General features: G+C 43.8%; 1 protein-coding gene across 1 annotated transcript in view; it reads right to left on the minus strand.

Annotated features, from left to right (window-relative positions):
• MAP3K6 (mitogen-activated protein kinase kinase kinase 6) overlaps positions 1-26,049 on the minus strand; it is a 136,481-nt gene that overhangs the window by 75,458 nt on the left and 34,974 nt on the right. Inside the window, exons 4-6 of the mRNA XM_060784402.2 lie at positions 24,510-24,697; positions 3,964-4,132; positions 1,459-1,565 (exon numbers count right to left, since the gene is read on the minus strand). Of these exons, the coding sequence (XP_060640385.2) occupies positions 1,459-1,565; positions 3,964-4,132; positions 24,510-24,697 (464 nt within the window). The remainder of the gene's footprint in view (positions 1-1,458; positions 1,566-3,963; positions 4,133-24,509; positions 24,698-26,049) is intronic.

The raw sequence follows: 26,049 nt of genomic DNA on the forward strand, positions 1-26,049 counted from the left end.
ACCAAACCCTTCCAGTGTTTCCTGTTGGTCATGGGAGAACTGTGTGCCAAGTTTGGTTAAATTCCATCGTTGGTGGGGTTCAGAATGCTGTTTGATTGTAGGTGAACTATAAATCCCAGCAACTACAACTCCCAAATGACAAAATCAATTTTTTTTTTGAGTGAAGGACATACATTGGGTTGTTAGGTGTCTTGTGTCCAAATTTGGTGTCAATTCGTCTAATGGTTTTTGTTCTGTTAATCCCACAAACAAACAAACAAACATTACATATATACTCAGTTCTTGTGGGTTTTTTTCAGGCTATATGGACATGTTCTAGAGGCATTTCTCCTGACGTTTTGCCTGCATCTATGGCAAGCATCCTCAGAGGTGAGGATGCTTGCCATAGATGCAGGCGAAACGTCAGGAGAAATGCCTCTAGAACATGGCCATATAGCCTGAAAAAACCCACAAGAACTGAGTGATTCCAGCCATGAAAGCCTTTGACAATACATTACACACACACACACACACACACACACATATATTCTTTTTCTATGTAATTTTGATGATGTTGTTGTTGTTTATTGTCTATGTTTTGGTGTTATTTTGCTGTAACATGTTGTCCGGGCTTGGCCCCATGTAAGCCGCTCCGAGTCCCCATTGGAGAGATGGTGGCGAGGTATAAATAAAGATTATTATTATTATTATTATTATTATTATTACATATTACACATTTAAAACATTACATTCAATATTAAAATCATGCCATAACCATAGTCCAAGCCGTTCCATAGTCACTGCACATATTCCAAATCTGCTATTGCATTGCACTATTCTCCGAAAGCCTATCCAATCATTTTAAATATTTTTTTTCAATTTAAGCACATGTGATTAACCTACACGGTGGTTTTAACGCGGGCATCCCCATTCTTCTGGCACAAGCAGAATTCTGGGAAATGTAGTTTACAACAGGATGTTTTGAATACTCTGCTACAGAGGTCTTTGCCTTCCCAAACTACATTTCCCAGAATTCTGCTTGTGCCAGAAGAACGGGGCTGCCGTTTTAAGAAAACTGAGGGGTAAAGGTGTAAAGGTAAAGGTGTAAAGCTTGGGAAAGGAATGGGGATTTGGAATATATAAGTTTAGGGTAAGACACACAAACACTGGGAGGTGGGGCTGACAGTGAGGAGGAAGGGGCTACTAGGACCCCCTCCTGCCAAATAAAAAAAATATTTAACAAATCTCTCTGAAAGTTTTTGATTCGTAAATGCTTTCAGATTAATAATTCAGAGGTTCGTATTTCTGAATATTCCGAATCCCCGGATTACAAAGTGGCGCTCCAAAGCTTTGTACTCCTCCTAAATGGGAATGGGTTATGGGTTATGAGAGTATCATGGCTCATGGACACCAAAAGAAGCAATGATGGTTGAGGAGGCTGTAAACAGAGGCCAATCCTTGTTTGTTGGTGCCCCTTACCTGTCAAGAGCAAAGGCGTAGTGGAAGCAGATGTTGTGTTGCTCAGCGATATTGCACGTTGGCAGGGCTTGGAGAGTCTCCACCAGGGTGATGATGGCATCACAGTCCTGCAGGAGAAGACATCGAGGAAAGCCACAGTACAGAAGGGCATCAATTTCCATCCATTCTCAACTTTGGTCCTGCCAGTGATGCACTACAAATCCAACCTTCCAGATGGACTGGTGCTGGAAGCTATAGGCCCAAATTCTAGCGACACTAGATTTGAGGGTTGAATGAAAAGTAATGCCTTCCACCTTCATAACTCCTCAACAGATGGCTGTACTGGTATGAGGCAGGTACTGGCTTGTTCAGTAGATTCTCCTCTACAATTCCATTTTGGAAGGAAGCCTTAGCATTGAACAGTTGTGTTGTTAAAGTGCAAACTATGGACGGTCGGTCAATGCGACTTAAGCAATGTGCAGTTATTGACTTATTGACAGTAGAAGGTGTCACCTCAACATCTTTAAACTTACTCGCCCAACGATGCACAGTACTCACATAAACACAATCACCATAAACAGCTTGCATTCTCTGATGAATCTCCTTTGGGGTGACACCTTCTGCTGTCAAGAATTCAATGACTGCACATTGTTTAAATCTCACTGACCGACCGTCTGTGCAGAGTTCTGTACTTCACATTTTAACAACACAACCATTCAATGCTAAGGCTTCCCGCCAAAATGGAACTGTAGAGGAGAGTCTACTGAACAAGCCAGTACCTGCCGCATACTGGTACTGCCATCTGTTGAGGAGTTACGAAGGTGGAGGCGTTACTTTTCATTCAACCCTCATAGATATACCTTCTCCTTTCAGAAATTTGCTATCAAGTGACACCGGAGCTTGGGAAAATGTTTTTAAATACTACAACTCCAGAACCTCTCAGTCAGCACAGCTGTGTGGTTTCCCAATCAATATAAGTCTGGGAGTTGCAATCTAAAATATATATTTGCATTGCTGATGCAGCTGGAGGAGAACAACCTAATTGTATTGTTGAAGGCTTTCACAGCCAGAATCACTTGGATGTTGTGTGGTTTCCGGGATGTATGGCCATGTTCTAGGATCCTCTAAAGATGCCAGCCACAGATACAGGCAAAACATCAGGAGAAAATGCTGCTAGAACACAATAGCCATACAGCCCAGTAACCACATAATAATAATAATAATAATAATAATAATAATAATAATAATAAACCTTTATTTATACCCCGCTACCATCTCCCGCAGGAATCGGTGCGGCTTATAAGAGGCTGAGCCCAAATACATCATAAAACATAACAACAACAATACAACAATAAATAACTCATACCAAAGCAAAACAATACAATAATGACATGACGCAATTAAAAAGCTGTGGCAGGGCCAAATGTAAGAATTAAAATTTTAAAATGCTGGGCATGTCCAGGGAAATTGGTTGGATATTTTAAAAATAGGTGCGCGTGCAGACAATACTAACTCTCTCGTAAAGTGCATTTGGGACATATTGTTTGGGAGTCCTTATTCTGGGAAGGCAGACTGGAACATCCACGTCTTCAAGCTCCTTCTAAAAACTCCCAGCGTTGGGGCCTGCCTGATGTCCTTGAGGAGGGAGTTCCTGAGTCGTGGGGCCACCACCGAAAAGGCCCTGTCCCTCGTCCCCACCAATTGCGCTGGCGATGCAGGTGGGATCGTGAGCAGGGCCTCTCCAGATAAACGAAGAGATTGTGTGGGTTTGTACAGAAATGCGGTCACGCAGGTAGATGGGTCCCAAACTGTTTAGGGTTTTGTAGGTAAGCGCTTGCACCTTGAATTTGGCCCGGAAAATGAACGGCAGCCAATGGAGCTCCTTAAACAGGAGAGTTGACCTCTCCCTGTAAGGAGCACCAGTTAACAGCCTGGCAGCCGCCCTTAGAACCAACTGAAATTTCCGGGCCGTTTTCAAAGGCAGACCCACGTAGAGTGCATTACAGTAGTCCAATCTGGAGGTGACTAAGGCATGGACCACCCTGGCCAGATCCGCCTTCACACAACACCCCAAACAACCTCATTGTTTTTCTTTTATGGCTTCTAAAGAACTTTACAGTGCTTGGGGTGTTGTGTGGCTTCCGGGATGTATAGCCATGTTCTAGGATCCTCTGAAGATGCCAGCCACAGATGCAAGCAAAACATCAGGAGAAAATGCTGCTAGAACAGCCCAGAAACAACACAACATCCCGAACAACCTCACTGTTTTTCTTTTACGGCTTCCCAAACACTTCACAGCTGTGGTGGGTAATACCTCAGCCTCAAGCAAGATGAAGGCCTGTAACTTTGTTGTTTCATTCCTTGGCATAATCCAATGGGTTTCAAAAGCTAGTACGATGAAATGTTAACTTTTGGCCAGCTTCATAAAGGCATCCCTGGAATGAGTACTCTGGATTTTGTTTTATGGTCAACACAGCATGATTTTGTTTTTCTTTTTTTAAATAGGGTCCCAAGAAACCAGCTCACCTGAGCATCACGGTAAGAGAGAAGGAAGTTCATGACAATGTCCAGGCTCAGGCACTCCACGCTGTCCAGACGCTGTTGGATGCTGTTCAGCTCCTTGCTCAACTGCTCCCCACTGTACCGTTCACGGGCCCTGCGGATGTCCCTCCGGATCATCTCCCGGATGTAGCCACTAGAGAAGCCAAAACACTCTTCTAAGCTTTGCACATCAAAGTCCTCTTGATTTATTATGCGTGGCTGAGATTAGCCAGGAACAGCCCAGAATCTGGCAACTTATGAGACAATACTTTCCAATAACTTCCAGCAAGTAAGGGCAGCGCTTTCCCCAGAGAACTGAAAACTTTTCAAAGTCATTTCAAAACTGCCTTCATCCACAAGGTCATCTAGTCCGACTCCCTGCCATTCAAGAACACACAATCAAAGCACTCCCGACAAATAGGCATCCAGCATCTGTATCACAAAAATATAATGTGCAGATTTGATAAATATGGACATGATGTATGGTTTGAATGGAATTGTGTGAAAGGAATGAATGAATGAGAGCTGATAATTTGACACTAAAGACACCATTTAAAAATATTAAGGCCTGTAATGACTAAATCATTAACTGCCTAATCGCTAGATTGTAATTAAAAGTTGCTGATGAACAGTGATATTGCTAACTGATGGGGAAACTGTCAAGGCATGTAAAAATCAATTGGTGAGTGTTGCAACTCAGGGTAGTTTTCACCTTGCTCCAGACACCAACACACCAAGGCTGTAGGTTTTTGTAGTTTATTGAGAAAAGCAAAATCAAACCAAAGAAATATAAATGCAATAGTCACATAGGCAAAACAGAGACTGAAATGTAAAGGCAAAGTTCCCAAGATCCAAAGGAAAAAACATGAAGCATAATCCTTTAGCAATGGCCAAAGTCCATGGTAAACAGTTGAAAACAAGACCCAAATCCCAGACTCAGGAAGCCAGAAGCATGCTGCGAAAAGCCAAGGAAAATCTCCAGAAGTTAACATGGGAAGAGCAATGATGGACTGACAACAACTGCCTGTCAGCTACAAAACTAAATACCCTTTGCGAACATGAAAGCATTGCGTTGACCTTGGGCCCCTTTGGCTTCTCACTTGCTGGCCAAGCAAGTGCTTCTCCGAAGCCTTAATTGCAAACGATCTTGTCTGCTCATTAATTCATTATCTGCAAGGCTATGCAACACCTTATCTGGGTCCAGCTGGGACGGATCCTCCACCTGGCCGTGTGGGATTGCACTCTCGCTATCAGTCTCTCTAACTGCAGGAACATTCCTTTCCCCCGGGAACTGACTTGCTGTTTCTCCTTCAGCAGCCACACTAACAGCCCCATCTGAAACATGTACAGGAATCTGTAACCCATCAGCCTCCTCGTCATCCTGCAGGAAATCAGGCTCAGAAGGCCCAAAGTCCCCAAAGTCAGGCTCAGAAGGCCCAAACAGCTCAGCTCCAGACTCAGAGTCAAGCTGAGTCACAACAGTGAGTATGGTAACTGAAAATGCAAAGCACAAAGCTGATTGGTGGGGCCATGCCTGGGGAGCTAGCTGGGCCTGGGAGTTTTGGCAACAGTTACATTTTTAGGCTTGAGCTGTGCAGAAGCTTGCAAAGAGAGAAAGATAGTTCTTGCTTCTTGAGCTGCTGGAAGAAGATCTTCCACAAGACCATTTAAATCTCTCTCAAAGGACATTGTGCGTGTCAATGAAACTGTTCATATGACTGTATATATGTAACTCTGCATTACAAAGAGAAACTACTTGTTCTTTACTGATTACGGAACTCTTAGTATGCCAACCAAATTCGATATGGTTGTTGAGACAGTTTTAACTAGAGGATTTTAACGTCAAGATAAGTGATTTTAATGCTTTTGTATGTGTATGGTCTAGTATGTTTCGGAATTGAATGTTTGCCGATTATATGTTGTGCTCTGCCATGAGTCCCCTTTGGGGTGAGAAGGGCGGAATATAAATGCTTTAAATAAATAAATAAATAATCTGTGTGGCATATTTTCTTTCTCTGGCAAGACAGTGTGTAGAGTGACAAAACATGAACTACACGTGATTTTCATTATGCCATAAAAACAGCGTGTTTACATCTGTTTACCAGAGATAACGGTTCATTAAGTTAAGGAAATGTTTACAAGGTCCTTATGCTAACAAGGAAGCCAACAAAAGAACAATGCCAATCAAGAAGAGTCAATATCTACCAAGAAACTGAGATGCAGCCAGGATGTTTTAGCTGGCCAAATGCCTATCATTAATTTACAACATCAGCAAAAATATTGCTATATAAGAGATCTTTTAACAATCTTTTAACAATCCAAAAATTGTGACAGACAGTGTAGCTGTCCACTCGCCTCTCTGCTCCATGGGAAGGACAGATATGATGTATGAAGAGTATCAGATCTGCTATGGGAAAACAGGATTCTGTACACTTTGGGCTCCTTTTCTCAAGGGAAGAGGAAGGAGTGCAGTTTTGGATTTTGAGCAGAGAAGTCAGGTTCTCCTGTATGGAAAATAGAGATATGGTCCTTGGCATTGTTCTTAGGGAAAGAAGTTGAAACCTGGGCCTTCAAGTTAAAAGCTGAACTCAAGAGTATGCCCAAGCTATGACCCTTAAATTTCCATCCAACTTAAGCTGGATCCCTATCTCCTGGTTTGCCTTTCAACTGTCCTCGGTTTTGTCAGTACCTTTGCCAGCTTCAGTTTGCTCTCATCCAATCTATTACTTGATGACAGATATTGGTTTAGTAATCTAAGAAAACTATTCTAAAGCCTTTGACTGTATGGATCATAATAAATTGTGGCAAGTTCTTGGTAGTATGGAGAGACCAAGCCACCTTATCTGTCTCCTGAGGAATCTGTATAACAACCAAGTAGAAGCATGACTGAATGGAGCGCCGTTATCTTCCCTCTGGAGCAGTACCTATTGATCTACTTACATTTGCATGTTTTCAAACTGCTAGTTTGGCAGAAGCAGGAGCTAACAGAGGGAACTCACGCTGCTCCCAGGATTCGAACCTGCGAGCTTTCGGTCAACAAGTTCAGAAGCTCAGTGGTTTAACCCACTGCGCCACTGGGGACTCCAGATGCAGGCAAAACGTCAGGAGAGAATGCTTCTATAATACGGCCACACAGCCCGGAAAACACACAACAACCTAATTATAACTCTTTCTTCAATCTGTATCTCCCCATACCTCTAACATATCTATGGCTACTCCTTGGATTACTAGTACTTGATATTCTTACTATTGGCAAATAAAGTTGTCAAAAGATCAAAAGTAATGCAGATAATGATAATAACAACAACAATGTCCGCCATCCTCCTAAGCAGTAAGCACAAAGACTGTTTGTTGTCCTTGTTTCACCCACAAAGGGGTGTCCCTTTGTGGGACACATGCCTCCAGATAGCAGTTCCACAGGCAGCTGAGATATAATCCCTTACAGCGAGGTGCTAGTCTGGTTCATTGTTTACCAGCAGCGGGGTCACTGGATGAAGAATGGCATAGATGGGTTACTGTGAGTTTTCTGGGCTTTATGTCCATGTTCCTGAAGTATTCTCTCCTGACATTTCGCCCACATCTATGGCAAGCATTGTCAGAGATTGTGAGATATCTTATTGGGTCTGCAGACAGTTTGTAGGTTGTGTTTTGTCATCAGCTTCCTTATGTGGTCAGTGGTTCCCTTGATGTATGATACGAACACTTTTCCTCCCACCCTGGACATTCCACAGATACATAAACCCCACTTGCCTAGTTTCCAGCAGACCTCACAATCTCTGAGGATACCTGCCACAGATGTGGGCAAAATGCTTCTGGAACATGGCCAGACAGTCTGGAAAACTCACAGCAACCCAGTGATTCCGGCTATGAAAGCCTTCGACAACACAATGGCATAGATGCCAACAGGCAGCGGTTGACTAGGAGGCAAACCATCAGGCTGCAGGAGCAGGGCCTCTGTCTTTCCCTGAAGATAGCAGTGTGGCTTTCCCCCTCAATGTTGATCTCAACAGAATCAGAAAGAGACTGTGGTCAGGCTCTGTGTCCAGTGTTTTACCTGTCCAGTGTTTTACCTGTTGGTGGACAACATTGCAGACATTTTTGCTATCCCTTCTTTGGGATTTTAAAAAATACTAATACACACAACTCAAGGACAAGGGAGCAAAGGCTAGGGGGCAATAAAGCATTGCCTTCTACTAGTACATTTCCATTCAGTTCTTCCAGGACACACGGCCAGACTCTGGCACCAGCGTGCGTAGCTGTGATGCAACCCCTGGGGCTTACCACAGCTTCCTGCCATCTGTGGTACAGAATGGTTTTGGAAACAGCAAGACGGATTAGAGAGAGCTTTCATCAGGTTTTTGCCTTCTTCTGCTGAATGGAAACATACAGCAGTTCTATATAATTTCTCCCAGGAATCAACCAGTGCACAGCAATAGGCACTGTGCTAGCGTATGTTTAGGGATAGCTGTGTTGGCCATACAGCCCTAGGGTGGTTATAGAATCATACAATCATAGAGTTGGAAGAGACCTCATGGACCATCCAGTTCAACCCTCTGCCAAGAAGCAGGAAAATCGCATTCAAAGCACTGCCAACTGATCATAGAATCATAGAATCAAAGAGTTGGAAGAGACCTCATGGGCCATCCAGTCCAACCCCCTGCCAAGAAGCAGGAATATTGCATTCAAAGCACCCCTGACAGATGGCAATCCAGCCTCTGTTTAAAAGCTACCAAAGAAGGAGCCTCCACCACACTCCGAGGCAGAGAGTTCCACTGCTGAACGGCTCTCACAGTCAGGAGGTTCTTCCTAATGTTCAGATGGAATCTCCTTTCTTGTAGTTTGAAGCCATTGTTCTGCATCCTAGTCTCCAAGGAAGCAGAAAACAAGCTTGCTCCCTCCTCCCTGTGGCTTCCTCTCACATATTTATACATGGCTATCATGTCTTCTCTAAGCCTTCTTTTCTGCAGGCTAAACATGCCCAGCTCTTTAAGCCGCTCCTCATAGGATATGGGACCAGGCCTTTGGGTAAGCTGGCAGATGGATAAAAGACAATGACGACTAGAGTAGGAAAGGACAATGACAATGAATTGACGAACGTTGACCACAAGATGATTTTATTGCTGTTGTTGTTTTAATTTTACTGCTTTAATTAGTTATAACTGTCGTCGTTATATTGTAAATTGTATATTGTATTTTGTGAATTGTTGGGCATCGAATTGTGCCTTTTGTAAGCCGCCCTGAGTCCCCCCTAGGGGGTTGAGAAGGGCGGGGTAGAAGCACTCCAAATAAATAAATAAATAAATAAATAAATAAATAAATAGGGCTTGTTCTCCAGACCTTTGATCATTTTAGTCACCCTCCTCTGGACACATTCCAGCTTGTCAATATCTCTCTTGAATTGTGGACACAATATTCCAGGTGTGGTGTAACCAAGGCAGAATAGAGGGGTAGCATGTCTTCCCAGAATCTAGACACTATACTCCTATTGATGTAGGCCAAAATCCCACTGGCTTGTTTAGCTGCAGCATCATATTGTTGGCTCATGTTTAACTTGTTGTCCAAGACCTTTTTCACACGTACTGTTCTCAAGCCACGCGTCCCCCATTTTGTCTCTTTGCATTTCATTTTTTCCTGCCAAAGTGGAGCATCTTGCATTTGTCCCTGTTGAACTTTATTTTGTTAGTTTTGGCCCATCTCTCTAATCTGTCAAAATCGTTTTGAATCCTGCTCCTGTCCTCTGGAGTATTGGCTATCCCTCCCAATTTGGTGTCATCTGCAAACTTGATGATCCTGCCTTTTAGCCCTTCATCTAAGTCATTAATAAAGATGCTGAACAGGATCGGGCCCAGGACGGAACCCTGCGGCACTCCGCTCGTCACTTCTTTCCAAGATGAAGAGGAAGCATTAGTGAGCACTCTCTGGGTTCATCCACTTAACCAATTACAGATCCACCTCACCGTAGTTTTGCCTAGCCCACATTTGACTAGTTTGTTTGCCAGGAGGTCATGGGGGACTTTGTTGAAAGCTTTACTGAAATCCAGGTACGCTACATTCATGGCATTCCCCGCATCTACTCAGCTTGTAACTCCATCAAAAAAAAAAGAGATCACATTATGCACCCTTACATTAAATACTGCAGCCTCCTATTTGAAGTTGCCCTTTATTTACAGGGTCATCTGGTGCAAGACCATTTGAAGTCATAAAAAAGAAGTGTGACAGTGATCTTAAATTTCCTTATCCTCCTTTAGCATTTGGGCTGCAAAACAGAGCAGAAGCATACCCAGACACAGCATTCTCTACTATGGGAAGACTAGAAGTGTATTACATTGTACTCTAGGACCTATTTCCAACTCTTCATTAGTACGAGAGTTACTCAGAAAGTTACAAGGTTTTTTAAAAAAATACAAAGAATGACTATATTTTAATACAACTTCCATGGATGGTAGCCTAGGTATTACATTATTTTCCCACATAATCACCATTCAGTTCAATACATTTTATCATCTGTGGGATGAGTTTTTTATGCCTGTGTCATAGAAGTCTCCCTTCGCCTTTTTCAGCCAGTTCATCACTTTGATTTTCATCCTCTCCTCGTTGGAAAAGTGTTTTGCATCAAGATATTCCTTCAGTTTAGATAGTCACTGGGTGCGAGATTGGGGCTGTGAGGGATGGCTTAAAACATCCCAACCAAATGAAGTCAATCATTCTTCTGTTGCATGAGTGGTATGCAGGCGTGCATTGTTATGAAGGAGACAGACTCCCACTGTCAGAATCCCATGGCGTTTGTTTTGGATGGCTCTGCAAAGTTTCCTCATGGTCTCACAATATATTCCATTACCATTTTGTCACATCCTGTCTTGACATTACGTCCTCTCCATAAACTGAAACTATTTCACCATGAATCGCAGTGGCGTTCATGCCCTTAGCATTTAGGTAGCTTATTACAGCGCGGACTTCGCACTTGGAGGGAAGCGGAATGAGGACGCTCATCTCTAACCTTCATTTGGGACATTCACTGTCAGTATTGTCCAACAGTGTCGGTACGTTCCATGTTCCAAAGTTCATTTTTCTTTTTTGGTTGCAGGGTGGTGACCCCTCTGGACACGGTAGGTCCAGCCAGGGATAAGAGAGGCAAACTATGTTTAGGGCACCTTTTCTAGCCCCTTCCCCATGTGGGGTGAGCAGAGTGGATCCTATAAAGGGCTGCTCAGTCATTGATACAACTGCCAGACTACTCAACTGCCTTGAACCTTGAGGTAGAATGACTGAATCCATCCACTGCCCATGTCCCAGTCTGTGACTAGGAACTTCCAGATTTCACAGTCCTGTCCCCATCACCACTCGCTGATCGCCATGGACTTTTGGTGGTTTGTTTTTATTTTTCTTGGAAGACGCCAGTGAATGAGTTTTTTAATGTGTGGAGGTCAGTGCACAGCCATCAACACAGTCTTCACAGAGTGAGGCCCCAACCAGTGGCATGGTTAACACGATGACAGTGGCTTCTCAATCTGTTGCAGCCTTCTTCTGCCTTCACAGCTGTTGTAACATGTACCATGTTATCCTTCCCCTGATCCACCTTTGAGGTTTTTGGGTCTTCGGATTGTGCTTAGTCTTGGACCTTCCCTGCGGCCACTCCTGGGAGTGCATAACTCCAGTGGTTGCACCCACAGGTTCATTGGAACATGCAAGCCCCCTCACCAAGACAAGGTGACAATCCATTGAGGGATTCACCACAACACCAGTTGATGAGCTACTGATGACTCGCACTGCTCATTCGCTTCCACTGGCTTCCTGCTACACGACAGTGATACCAACTTTCCCAACAAAAATTCCCCGCGAGAGCTACGTGCCTTCTCCCACTCTGGACCTTCCACAGATATATAAACCTCCCTTGCTCAGTTTCCAACAGACCTCACAACCTCTGAGGATGCCTGCCGTAGATGTGGGCAAAAGTCAGGAGAGAATGCTTCTGAAACAGCCTGGAAAACTCACAGCAACCTAGGTACCTATTTATCTACTCACATTTGCATGTTTTTGAACTTCTAGGTTGGGAGGAGCTGGAGCTGGCAGACAGGAGCTCACCCCATCTCGGGGATTCGAACCACCAACCTTCAGGTCAGCAGTTGAGCCAACCTTCAGGAGCACAAGGGTTTAACCCATTGCTCTATTGCAGCCTCTCTTATACCTTGTTTCACCCCACACTTTAGGTGTTGTTCTCCATCCATCTCAATAAAAAACTCCACCACCTCAGGCATTTCAGCAAGTGTTCATCAGGTAACAGGTAATACCTACTGACAATCCATATTTTAGCAATATACAAAAGGTATAGAAGACTTTTCTACTTGTCACAGGCAACTCTACACTCTGGACTCACAACAGCTCTTGCATGACAGTGTGTGGTGAGCTTGTCCTCATCTGGCCCTGTGGGGCAACATCCTGTCCTCCCACACAGGATTCAGCACACGCATTGCAAATCCATGCTACAACAGAAGACCTTTTGTTTGCAACTTGCCCGTTTGTGATCCCATCATGCTACATATTATCAAAAAAGGAGTCCTGGATTTTAAAAATTAATCCCCCTCTCCACCCCCACAACTAGCTCCTTTCAAAAGCATCTCAACCCTCCAACATGGAACCCACACCTAAATCTGCAGAATTGCAGAATGCACCATGTTTCAAGCATGTGGCTTCAGAGACTTCAGCTTAGTTCTAGAGTACACGGTTTGGAAGAAGACTGTCCCAAGTTTAATTCTTGGTTTCTGCAGGCAGGACTAGGAAAAATCTCTGCCTAAGGCCCTGGAGTGCTACTACCAGTGAATATCAGCAATATAGAGTAGATAGTATCATGAGCTGTAGGCAGCTTTCTATGTTATTCATTATTGATTCTTCCATGACCCTTACTTTCTAATTCACACAACTAGCACATTTAGTTAAGCTATATCAAGGTTTGGCACTGTTGTCTTTTCTGGTTTATGACAATCCTAAAGCAAACCTACCATGGGTTTTTGTTGAGGGGAGGAGGATTTCTTCAGAAGGAGTCATTGCTTTCCTTTGAAGCTGAGAGAGAAACTTGCCCGAGATTGCCCAAGTGCGTTTCCGGGACTGGCATTCAACCCCTGGCTTTCTTGAATCTGACCCGTATTTACTCGAGTATAATGCACCACCAAATGTAACACACACCTCAGTTTTGAAGGTATGCATTTCAAGAAAGAGGATTTGCTGTCAAATGTAATGCGAGGTGGTGGTGCCCGCAAAATGCTGGTGAGAAGCCACATCCCTCCATCTGGCCTTTCTATTTGCCTTTTGGCAGCCACCATAACAACAACAACAACCATCATCATCATCATCATCATCATCATCATCATCATCGAATAATTAAAGTGAAAAATGTGCATGTGTGTATGTGGTGGAGGTGTCCCCTTACACAGAAAGCTTCCCACCTCCACAGACTATAGTCCCAAGTGCTGAGAAGCCTCCAAAGGCACTCCCTCAATTGACACTGTAGGTTAGAGCGAGAACCATGAACATGTAGCCCAAACACTGCCAATGTCCTCCCCAAACACTACGGCCCACCACCCAAGGAATGCTTTCATTTGGGGAGAGTTTCATCCTAGATTTGACATATTTCCTTCACCACAGGCAGGCATCCCAGGGTTCCTTGTGTGGGATTTACATGACTCCACTCACTGCCACTCCCTTAACCCTTTCCTACACTTTCCAACGGCACACAGCAAACAGAGAGGAATTGATCTGCAACTGAACGCACTGGAGGGGTTTGAGGGACTGACTCAACAGGATGGAAGTTGTAGTTCACAATGCATCACGGCAGATCACTGTGATCCCCTTTGATAATGGACCCGGACATCTGGCATGTAGAACCCCCATGACCAGGTTTGGGGGGAACTGACCTTGATTTATAGGAGTTGTAGTTCAACCACATACACAGAGCACTGTGAATGATGAATTTGGACCAAACTTCAAATACAGAATTCTGGTGATCAACAGAACATACTGGAGGTGTTTGTAGGGGGACTGACCTACCCACATGGGAGTTGTAGTTCACCCTGCATCCAGAGCACTCTGAACCCTCTCAATAATGCATCTGGACCAAACTTGACACACAGATCCAACATGGCCAACTTTGAATACTGGCAGGGTTTTGGGAAAGACTGACCCACCTTTATGGAAACTGTAGTTCACCCACATCCTTATGCATTTTCTAATGGGAACATTCATAACAACAAAAGCAAAGACTGTCTTTTCCCTTAAAAATAGCATTACAAATTGCCTAAGTGGTTTTACCAAACTTCGCAAAACAAACAATGCCTTCTTCAAATGACCTGGGCACCTCCGAGTCCACAAGTTAGTAGTAGGAGTAATAATAATAATAATAATAACAACAACAACTGGCATACGTTCTACCTCAACATGTGTTATGACGGTATTTCCTGCCCAGTTTACCGTATCGTTGCACTTTCCTGCGCTCCTGTAAAAATGTATTGCACTCATTGAATCTGTACCTCAGCTATGTTTCTTTCAGCCGTATTGTTTTTATATTGCTTTTAATTGTGTTGTTATTTGTTTTATCTGATGTCCTAATTGGTTAAAGTGTTTTACATGTGTGTTTTAATTGTAATCTTGGGTGTGTCCCTTGTAAGCCGCCCGGAGTCCCTTAGGGGAGATGGTTGGCAGGGTATAAAAATAAAGTTGTTGTTGTTATTATTATTATTATATTTATATTTATAATATATTATATTATAATTATATATTTATATTTATTGTATCAGAAGCGAACCGAGAGCACAGTTGTAATGTATTTTAAAAACACGAAGTTTAAAAAACTTGGCATTATACTAAATTTTCTTTGACCAGTAGCTGGCCACTCTGTGCATGTGGCAGGGCTCAGACTGCATTGTAATAGGTGGTCTGTGGTTTGCTCTTCTCCACACTCACATGTTGTGGACTCCACTTTGTGGCCTCATTTCTTAAGGTTGGCTCTGCATCTCGTGGTGCCAGAGGGCAGTCTGTTCAGTGCCTTCCAAGTCTCCCAGTCTTCTGTGTGCCCAGGAGGGAGTCTCACATTTGGTATCAGCCATGGCTTGAGGTTCCAGGTTTTAGCTGCCACTTTTGGACTCTTGCTTGCTGAGGTGTTCCTGCAAGTATCTCTATAGATCTTAGAAAACTATTTCTTGATTTAAGGCGTTGGCATGCTGGCTGATATCTGAACAGTGGATGGACCTTGGTCCTTTCATTGCTGGCTGCTACTTTCTGACGGATATCAGGTGGTACAGTACCGGCTAAACAGTATAATTTCTCCAGTGGTGTAGGGCATAGACGTCCTGTGATAATGCGCCATGTCTCATTAAGAGCCACATCCACTCTTTTAGCATGGTGAGATATGTTCCACACTGGGCGTGCGTACTAAGCAGCAGAGTAGCAAAGTGGAAGGGTAGATATCCTCACTGTATCTGGTTATGATTCCCAGGTTGTGCTAGTCAGCTTTTGTATGATATTGTTTCTAGCACCCACTCTTTGCTTGATATTCAGCAGTGCTTCTTGTAGGAGCACGGTCCATCATAACTCCCAGGTATTTGGGTGTGCTGCAATACTCCAGTGGGATGATTCCTTCCCAGAATATATTCAAGAGCCCAATATGCTTGTCTGTTCTTAAGATGAAAAGCACAAATCTGCATTTCAGATGGATTGGGAATCAGCTGGATTCCCTGTAATAGGCAGTAAGAGCACCTAAAACTCTGGAGAGCTTCTGTTCAACCATTTCAAAGCTCTCTGCTTAAGCGGTGATGGCACAATCGTCAGCATAGATGAAACTCTCTGTCACTTCTGGCAGTGGCTGATCATTTGTGTAAATGTTAAACACTGATGGAGCAAGCACACTCCACTGAGGCAGGACGTTCTTCTGTTTTTGCCATCCTCTTCTCTGGCCCTAGAACTCAACAAAAAAGCTCCTGTTTTGTAGCAGGTTTCATATGAAGCGGGTAAGGTGGTAATCGTTTGTGATATTATACGTTTTTCTCAGGAGAAGGCAATGCTTTACAGTGTCATAAGCTGACAGGTCTATGATGACAGGTCCTGTAATTTACTGCCTTTCAAAACCATCCTATCTCTATTCATAAGAGACAAGGCAAAACACCTACTTTGGACATATGAACAAAAGAAACGATAACTACGGAACATGCGACTATGTCACCTGTGCTAAATGCAAGACCCCGCATGTGGATCGAAGTGAGATTCTTGGACAACAAGGGATAAGGACAGCCAATAGAACAAATCAAGTCTGTATACCAACCACCGTTGGAGATCTTTCCAATCATTTCAAGTATTCAGCACTTTAACCACTACACTATACTGCCTCACATTCACCCGTAAAGCAATAATGATTCATCAACCTGATAGGTCTTAAAGACAGATAACAACTAGTATGTCACAACAACCCAGATGACATTTATTGGTTTCCTACGTGAGAAAAAAAAGGGAAAATGAAGGATGGAAGTATGAGGGAGCAGGAAACAGGAGTGACATTGGGAGAGGAATGTGGATTATTTAGAGGGGGGAGATTAGGAGGGAGTTTTCCCTGTTGACAGCAGAACGAGCAGCAGGGCTTGCTTCTTACTTTTCTTTGTGAATATGACGCCTGGAGCAGCAGTGACAGCAGTTCTACTTTCGTTGGCTGTCATTTCCCCCCAGAATAAACTAGTGATTGGTGCCATTTAGGACATTCTGAGAAAAAGGGAACTGGAGTCACCACACAGCAGATAGTAGGGGTATCAAAGTTCAACATGACGTTTGAAAAGAATTGCTGGTGCCAATTCCTCTTAAATCACTCCTTTGCATCTTGCGGTTTTGGTTTAAGACTGACCCTTCCTAAGTTCTGCCATCCCTTGTGTTGTTCAGCCAGAGGACTGAAGTCTACACATGCTTCCCAGCACTGTGTGAAAGAGGGGAGGAGAGAAAGGAGAGGGACCAAAGGAGAAAGGATCAATGCCTGGGGCATTCTTCTACAGAAATTGGAAAAATTACTTTTGGTATCCTAGTATCCTCCTCCTCCAACAACAAAACTTTATTTATATACTGCTCTATCTCCCCAAGGGGACTCAGAGCGGTTTCAAAGTAACATCATCAATACATACAAAGTACACAACATAAACATAAAATTAAGAAGACAATATAAGCATAAAAAATCACAATAGCATACATATATTTTTTAAATAATCCTGCCTGTACAAGGAAATTTAAAAGGCCAGGCCGAGGCTAGTGCAATTTGTAGAGGGCCCAGAAAATTATCTAGAGTCTATGGCTGTTCATTTCCGGGGCCTAATAGGAGGAAGTAACCTGGGTAATTGGTCGAAAAAGATATGGCCATATTTAACAGTATCTGGGGATGAGCTAGAACTAGTCGTTCTCAAAGGCTTGTTTAAACCACCAGGTCTTCAGGCTCTTACGAAAGGAGGGGAGGGATGGGGCCTGTCTTATTTCTCTAGGAAGGGCATTCCAGAGGTGGTGGGCCACCACCGAGAAGGCCCTCTCTCTCGTCCCCACCAACCATGCTTGTGACAGTGGTGGGACCGAAAAGAGGGCCTCCCTGGAAGATCTTAAAGTTCAGGATCATGATGCCTAGAATTTCAGAGTGTTTCAATCCAACTTTAACTTTTCCACACTCTGTTCATATATAGGAAAGTGTACCGACTGTTAGGAATTATGGCAGATTAAATCCAAAACTCCTGGAGGGCCCATGTTTGCCTATGCCTGATCTACACTGTATAATTACTGCAGTTTTACATGACTTGAACTGCTATGGAATCAGGGAAGAATGGTCTGCCTCAGGGAAGTGTGCTTGCTCCACCAATGTTTAACATTTACACAAATGATCAGCCACTGCCAGAAGGGACAGAGAGTTTCATCTATGCTGATGATCGTGCCATCACCGCCCAACCACACGCAGGAACACCTCAGCAAGCAAGAGTCCAAAAGTGGCAGGCTAAAAACCTAGAACTTCAAAGAATGCGAGACTCCCCCCTGGGCACACAGAAGACTGAGTGACTTGGAGGGCGCTGAACAGACTGTGCTCTGGGACCACGAGATGCAGAGCTAACCTTAAGAAATGGGGCTGCAAAGTGGAGTCCACAACATGCAAGTATGGAGAAGAGCAAAGCACAGACCACAATGCAGCCCGAACCCTGTCACATACACAATGGAGGGTCTTCTTGTAGCAACACCAGAGGCACTCCAAGTGGCCAGCTACTGGTTAAAGGACATTTAGTATAATGCCATGTTTTTAAACTGGGTGCTTTTTAAATACATTACAACTTTACCCTTGGTTCACTTTTGATAGGATAAATAAGTAAGGGAAGCTGTATTTTCACAAGACCTTGAACCTTCTCCACCAAAGTCAACTGGTGCCTGACCAAACTGCAACTCCCATGATTCTATAGCATTTAGCCATGATAGCAATTATGGCTAAATTTATGGCATTTATAGCATTCATTGCAGCTAAACATCAAAAAGCCAAGATTATGGCAAAAAGAATGATTGACAACTGGGAAATAGAGGGAGAAAACGTGGAGGCCGTGACAGACTTTGTATTTCTAGGCGCAAAGATTACTGCAGATGCAGACTGTGGCCAGGAAATCAGAAAACGCTTACTTCTTGGGAGGAGAGCAATGTCCAGTCTCGATAAAATAGTAAAGAGTAGAGACATCAGACTGGCAACAAAGATCCGCCTAGTCAAAGCCATGGTATTCCCTGTAGTAACCTACGGATGTGAGAGCTGGACCATAGGGAAGGCTGAGCGAAGGAAGATCGATGCTTTTGAGCTGTGGTGTTGGAGGAAAGTGCTGAGAGTGCCTTGGACTGCGAGAAGATCCAACCAGTCCATCCTCCAGGAAATAAAGCCCGGCTGCTCACTGGAGGGAAGGATACTAGAGACAAAGTTGAAGTACTTTGGCCACATCATGAGGAGACAGCAAAGCCTAGAGAAGACAATGATGCTGGGGAAAGTGGAAGGCAAAAGGAAGAGGGGCCGACCAAGGACAAGATGGATGGATGGCATCCTTGAAGTGACTGGACTGACCTTGAAGGAGCTGGGGGTGGTGATGGCCGACAGGGAGCTCTGGCGTGGACTGGTCCATGAAGTCACGAAGAGTCGGAGACGACTGAACGAATGAACAACAACAACATAGCATTCATGGCTATAGCATTTAGCCATGATAGTTAAATTAGTGTCGGGCTGCATTAATTCTGTAAATGTGCCTTCTAAAATAGCAAGACATTACACTGGCAATGAAGATCAGCATAATGAAAGCAATAGTATTCCCTGTAGTAACCTACGGATGTGAGAGCTGGACCATAGGGAAGGCTGAGTGAAGGAAGATGCTTTTGAGCTGTGGTGTTGGAGGAAAGTTCTGAGAGTGCCTTGGACTGCGAGAAGATCCAACCAGTCCATCCTCCAGGAAATAAAGCCCGACTGCTCATTGGAGGGAAGGATAGTAGAGGCAAAGTTGAAGTACTTTGGCCACATCATGAGGAGACAGGAAAGCTTAGATAAGACAATTATGCTGGGGAAAATGGAAGGAGAAAGGAAGAGGGGCCGATCAAGGGCAAGATGGATGGCATCCTTGAAGTAACTGGCTTGACTCTGAAGGAGCTGGGAGAGGTGACGGCTGATAGGGAGCTCTGGTGCGGGCTGGTCCATGAGGTCACGAAGAGTCGGAAACGACTGAACGAATGAACAACAACAAAATGGCAAGGAGGGAAACATTTTTTGAAAGCTTGCCTGAGGAACGTTGGGACTTCTCATGCTTCAGGAAGATCCCCCACCTTGTTTGCAGCCATTGCTAACCTATGGATGGTCTTACAATGTAAAGAGGTTTCCTGTGATCAATAAAATAAGCCATGATTCCCTTGAAACTTCAAAAAGTCCAAATACTTGATAAGATTAAACTGTGGGGTTGTCTTATTTTTTTGGTGGCCACTATTTCCTCCAGTTCAGCAAGGGCAAAAAGCCTCGTCAACATCCTTCTCAGATAAACATTTTAAGGGACTTTTTGGTAAAGAGATGCTTTGCATGATAAGCCTTCCTGCTTACCCAATGGGTCTGTAGCGAGGGGCAATCAGCTGCTGACGCCTTCCTCCACACAATAGTTATTATTATGAATGTGGATGAACTACAGACAGTCTTCAGTATTTCTGAGAATCTGACTGCACAGCTGATAACAGACTATGACTTTTTGCTGACACCTTGGTATCATTTATGGCATCTTGAACATCTGGGCTTTCCAGTTATTTTTAAAAAAAGACCAAACACATGTAATGGTTACAAGAAAAACCAAGGAGGCTTTAAAACAGAGCAATCTTGTTTTGTATTTGAGAATCTCTGTTCATAAAAATCATTGCACATTGGGTATTATTATTATTATTATTATTAACACAACAAGATGAGTCCATAGCAGACACTGCTGGCTGTTGTATTGGATCACACGTCGGACACTTCCCAAGTGTTTTTAGATGTGTGCAGATCCCAATAAGGTGGCCTTCTGCAGCTGGCAGATGGTAATTTTGTCAGCGCCGATTGTGTTTAAGTGCAGGCCAAGGTCTTTACCACTGGGACCACTTTTACTGGCTTGTGCCAGAGTCTTTATTTATTATTTATTTATTTATTTAGCAATTTTGTATACCGATCTTCTCCCCTCTATCGGGGGACTCAGACCGGTTTCCAACAATAAAATCACAAAACAATAATTAAAAACATCATATAACATATTCAATTAAAATGTTATAACAGCAAAATTCAATCACATAATAACAATGGTCAGTCGTCATAGAGAATTCGTTGTCCATCATTCATCGTCATCTATCTGATCACAGAAATATTGATTCACTCGGTGAAAGCCAAACCCCATAGCCAGGTTTTCACCCGTTTTCTGAATGACAGAATGGAGGGGGCAGTTCTGATCTCCAGTGGGAGAGAGTTCCAGAGTCGAGGGGTCACCACCGAGAAGGCCCTGTCCCTCGTTCCCACTAGACGCGCCTGAGAGGCTGGTGGGACCGAGAGCAGGGTGGCTCCAGACGATCTTAACAATCTAGGTGGTTCATAGGGGAGAATACGTTCGGACAGGTAAACTGGGCCGGAGTCGTTTAAGGCTTTATAGGTTAACACCAGCACTTTGAATTGTGCTCAGAAGCTAATTGGCAGCCAGTGGAGCTGGCGCAACAGAGGAGTAGTATGCTCCCTGTACCCTGCTCGTGTTAGCATTCTGGCTGCCGTACGTTGGACTAGTTGGAGCTTCCGGGCAGTCTTCATAGGCAACCTCACGTAGAGAGGGTTACAGTAATCTAAACAGGATGTAACTAAAGCGTGGACCACCATGGCCAAGTCAGACTTTGCAGTTCGATGTTTAAATCTTCATATCGTGCCAGCTTTTCCAGTTGTTTCTCTTCAATCCTGATGTCACCTGGGATTGCGACATCGACAATCCATACTTTGTTTTTTAACATGATTGTGAGATCAGGAGTATTATGCTCCAAAACTCTGTCTGTCTGAATCCGAAAGTCCCAGAGGAGTTTGGCGTGTTCATTCTCTGTAAATCTTTCCGGCTTGTGATCCCATCAGTTCTTTGTTGCAGGCAGATGGTATTTGTGGCACAAGTTCCAATGAATCATCTGAGCAACGGTGTTATGCCTCTGCTTGTAGTCTGTCTGCGCAATCTTCTTGCAGCAGCTGAGGATGTGATCTATATTATTATTATTATTATTATTATTATTATTACTTGATACACAACAAGATGAGTACACAGCAAACAAGATGACTATGCTAGCTTTTATATTTTTATTATGTTTACTAGCTTGGGGATCCGGTGATGCCCAGGTTACTTGAGAAAGTTATGGGAAGTTTGGTAATATTTCTTGATACAGGGTGAACTACAACACCCATGCGGGGCGAGTCATCCCTCCCTCTCAAACTTCTCCAGTACGTTTTGTTGGCCCAGGTTATTTGAAAGAGGCACTGTTTGTTTTGGCGTGTTAGGTAATATCAGTTTGGTAACTTGTAGCTCTGCTTCTTAGGAAAAAGCCCGTCTTTCCTGTTGTTTTCTTATGAATGCTCCCATTAGAAAATGCGTAAGGATGTCGGTGAACTGCAATTCTCAAAATTGTCTACTCTGCTGTTTAATGCGCACGCCCAGTGTGGAATACATTGCACCACGTTAAAATGGTGGATGTGGCTCTTAATAAGATATGCTGCATTACCACAGGATGTCTATGCGCCACACCACTGGAGAAATTATACTGTTTGGCCGGTATTGCACCACCTGACATCCATTGGGAAGTAGCAGCCAATAATGAAAGCACCAAGGAATTGACATCTCCAGCTCATCTGGTTGCAGAGCAGCCAGCAAGCCAATGCCTTAAATAAAAAAACAGCTTCCTAAGATCTCTTCTTAGGCGATCCCTCGTTGTCTGAGTAGGATTGTCTTCCAAGATTGGTGGGTCTGTAGGTGACTGTGGAGCCCTATTCTTGATCTGCATCTTCTCCCACAGAGAGGGCATTGGTTTCCAGGTGGAAGGTGGTCCCGGTCGGGGTTGGCTTGACACGCCTTCTTCTTGGCACGTTTCTCTCTTCTGCCCTCCATTTGTGCCTCTTCAAATTCTACAGCACTGCTCGTCACAGCTGACCTCCAGCTGGAGCGCTCAAGGCCCAGGGCTTCCCAGTTCTCAGTGTCTCTGCCAGACTTTTTAAGGTTGGCTTTGAGCTCATCTTTAAATCTCTTTTCCTGCCCACCAACATTCCGTTTTCCATGCTTGAGTTCTGAGTAGAGCAACTGCTTTGGGAGATGGTGGTCGGGCAACATGGACAACGTGGCTGGTACAGCGGACTTGATGGCAGAGGACCATCGCTTCAATGCTGGTGGTCTTTGCTTCTTCCAGCACATTGACATTTGTCCGCTTGTCTTCCCAAGAGATTTGCAGGATTTTTTGGAGGCAACACTGATGGAATCGTTCTAGGAGTTGCATGTGACGTCTGTAGATAGTCCACATCTCACAGGCATATAGCAGATCTACAGAGATACTTGCAGGAACACCTCAGCAAGCCAGAGTCCAAAAGTGGTAGGCTAAAACCCGGAACCTCATTCAGTGGCTGAAACTGGATGAAAAACCTCCCCACTGAGCACACAGAAGACAGGGTGACTTGGAAGGCTGTGCTCTGGCACTACGAGATGCAGAGCCAATCTTAAGAAATTATTATTATTATTATTATTATTATTATTATTATTATTAACTTACAAGAGGCCAAGGCCCAACACATCAATAAAACAACAACATATCAGATACAACAATAAATAAACTCATAAAGCAAAGCAATAAACATTAAAACAATAACAATAAGCATTAGACAGTAACACCACGGCGCATTAAAAACTGAGAAATGGGGCTACAAAGTGGAGTCCACGACATGCGAGTGTGGAGAAGAGCAAACCACAGACCACTGACTACAATGCAACCTGACCCTGCCACATGCACAATGGGGGACCTTCTCACAGCCAAACCAGAGGCACTCGAAGTGGCCAGCTCATGGTCAAAGGAAATTTAGCAAAATGCCAAGTTTTTAACTTTGTTTGTGGATTTTTATTGATTATAACTGTATTCTCAATTTGCTTCTGAGATGATAAATACATTGCACCAAAACACACACTGTGTGTTTGCTTGATGTGCTTTGCACTTGCTTTTAATTTTATTGTTTTCAAAACCCTGATCATTTTTGTTCTATTATTATAGGTTGGATATCCGTTATCCAAAATACATGGGACCAGAAATGTATTGAGTTTCAGATTTTGGAAAACTTGTATTTGCGTACACACATATGGAGATATCTTGGAGATGGGAACCAAGTCTAAGCATGATATTCATTAGTGATTCATATATACCTTACACCAGGCATGGGCAAACTTGGGCGCTTTAGGTGTTTTGGACTTCAACTCCCACCATTCCTAACAGCCTCAGGCCCCTTCCTTTCCCTCCTCAGCCGCTTAAGTGGAGAAGGAAATGGAAAAGGAAAAGGAAGGGGCCTGAGGTTGTTAGGAATTGTGGAAGTTGAAGTCCAAAACACCTGGAAAGAGGGCCCATGCCTAACTTATACAAGCAGCCTGAAGGTACTTCTATCCACAATTCCATACACAAATCACATTTTGTGTATATCAAGAAGCAAAGGTGTCACAATCTCAGACACCCATATGAACAATTTTGGAATACCAGATAAGAGATGCCCAATCTGTATGACATTCTGTTTTAGCTCTATCTATTTTTGATGTTGCAAGCCATCTTTGATCAAAGTATAAAAAACCTATAGAGAACAAAATATTCTCAATTTCAAAGGAAGCTGATGCTGCAAAGGGAATGCTCAACTTTAATTGCCTGGGGAAAGTGCAAAACAGAAGTAATAAATACTCGAACAGGAGATGATGTAAGCATATAACCTCATATGACTTTATGTGGGGGAAACAGTGGAAAAGGTTGATTACCAGGAGCTGGTAGAGGTGTCCTCAAGCAGACTGGCCAGCTGAGTAGTCAGTGGGGTCAGGAAGGCCTCCATGTTGAAGCTGGGCTGGTAAAGTTCACTCAGGCACACCATTGTGTTGGCATCACAGCAGAAGACCTTGTTCTGGGCTGTCACCACATAAGGAATGAACGTATAGCTGCCGTTGCCATCCTAAAAGAGAGTCAGGTAAATGAGCCCCAGTGAGCACCATGAACATGTACAAGAGCCCTGCCAGTGTCCTCCACACACACAACACTGCCCACCACCCAAGTGAAGTTTCATACAGGGACAATGCAATCCTAGATTTGATGTGCTTCCTCCACCACAGACATCCCAGTGTTGGTGTGGAATTTGCATGACACCACCCACTGCCTCTTCCATAACCCTTTCCTATTCTTTTCTATGGCACACAGCAAACAGAGTTATTCTTCAGCAACTAAACATACTAGAGAGGATTGGGGATAATTCACCATGATTTATACGAGTTGTAGGTACTGGGGTGTATAGTTCACCTGCAATCGAAGAGCACACTGAACTCCACCAATGATGGACCTGGAACTAACTTGGCACACAGAACCCCCATCCATGACCAACAAAAATACTGGAGGTCTGTGGAGGGATTTAGAGGAGTTGTAGTTCACCTACATTCAAGTGCACTATGAACCCAAACAACGATGAATCTGGACCAAACTTGGCATGCATACCCGATATGCCCAAATTTTAATACTGGTGGGTTTTGAGGGTAATTGGCCTGGACATTTTGGAGTTGTAAGTACTGGGAATCATAGTTCACCTGCCTGGGAATTATAGTTCACCTGCAATAAATGAGCACTCCACCAAAAATGGAATTGGACCAAACTTGGCACACAGAGCCCCCATGACCAGCAAAAAATACTGGAGATCGTTGGGGAAAATTCACCTTGATTTAGGGGTGTTGTAGTCCACCTCCAGAGCACTGTGAACCCAAACAATGATGAATCTGGACCAAACTTGGCTTGCATACCTGATATGCCCAAATTTGAATATTGGTGGGTTTTGAGCGGAATTGGCCTGGATGTTTTGGAGTTGTAGGTACTGGGAATTATAGTTCACCTGCCTGGGAATTATAGGTCACCTGCAATCAATGAGCACTCTGAACTCCACCAAAGATGGAATTGTACCAAACTTGGCACACAGAGCTCCCATGACTAGCAAAAAAAATACTGGAGATTGTTGGGGAAAATTCACCTTGATTTAGTGTTGTAGTTCACCTACATCCAGAGAGCACTGTGAACTCAAACACTAATGGATCTGGACCAAACTCGGCACACATAACTGATATCCCAAAATTTGATTACTAGAGGGTGGGGTTTGGGGAAAACCGACCTTCCATTCTGGGAGTTGTAGTTCATCCACAACCAGAGAAACTGTGACTTCCACCAATGATGGATCTGGGCCAAACTGGGCACACAGAACCCCCATGACTAACTGAACCTACTGGAGGGGTTTGAGGGGACTGACTGACCACAGTGAGACTTGTAGTT

This window comes from Anolis sagrei, chromosome X (assembly GCF_037176765.1).
Source record: "Anolis sagrei isolate rAnoSag1 chromosome X, rAnoSag1.mat, whole genome shotgun sequence".
NCBI lineage: Eukaryota > Metazoa > Chordata > Lepidosauria > Squamata > Dactyloidae > Anolis > Anolis sagrei.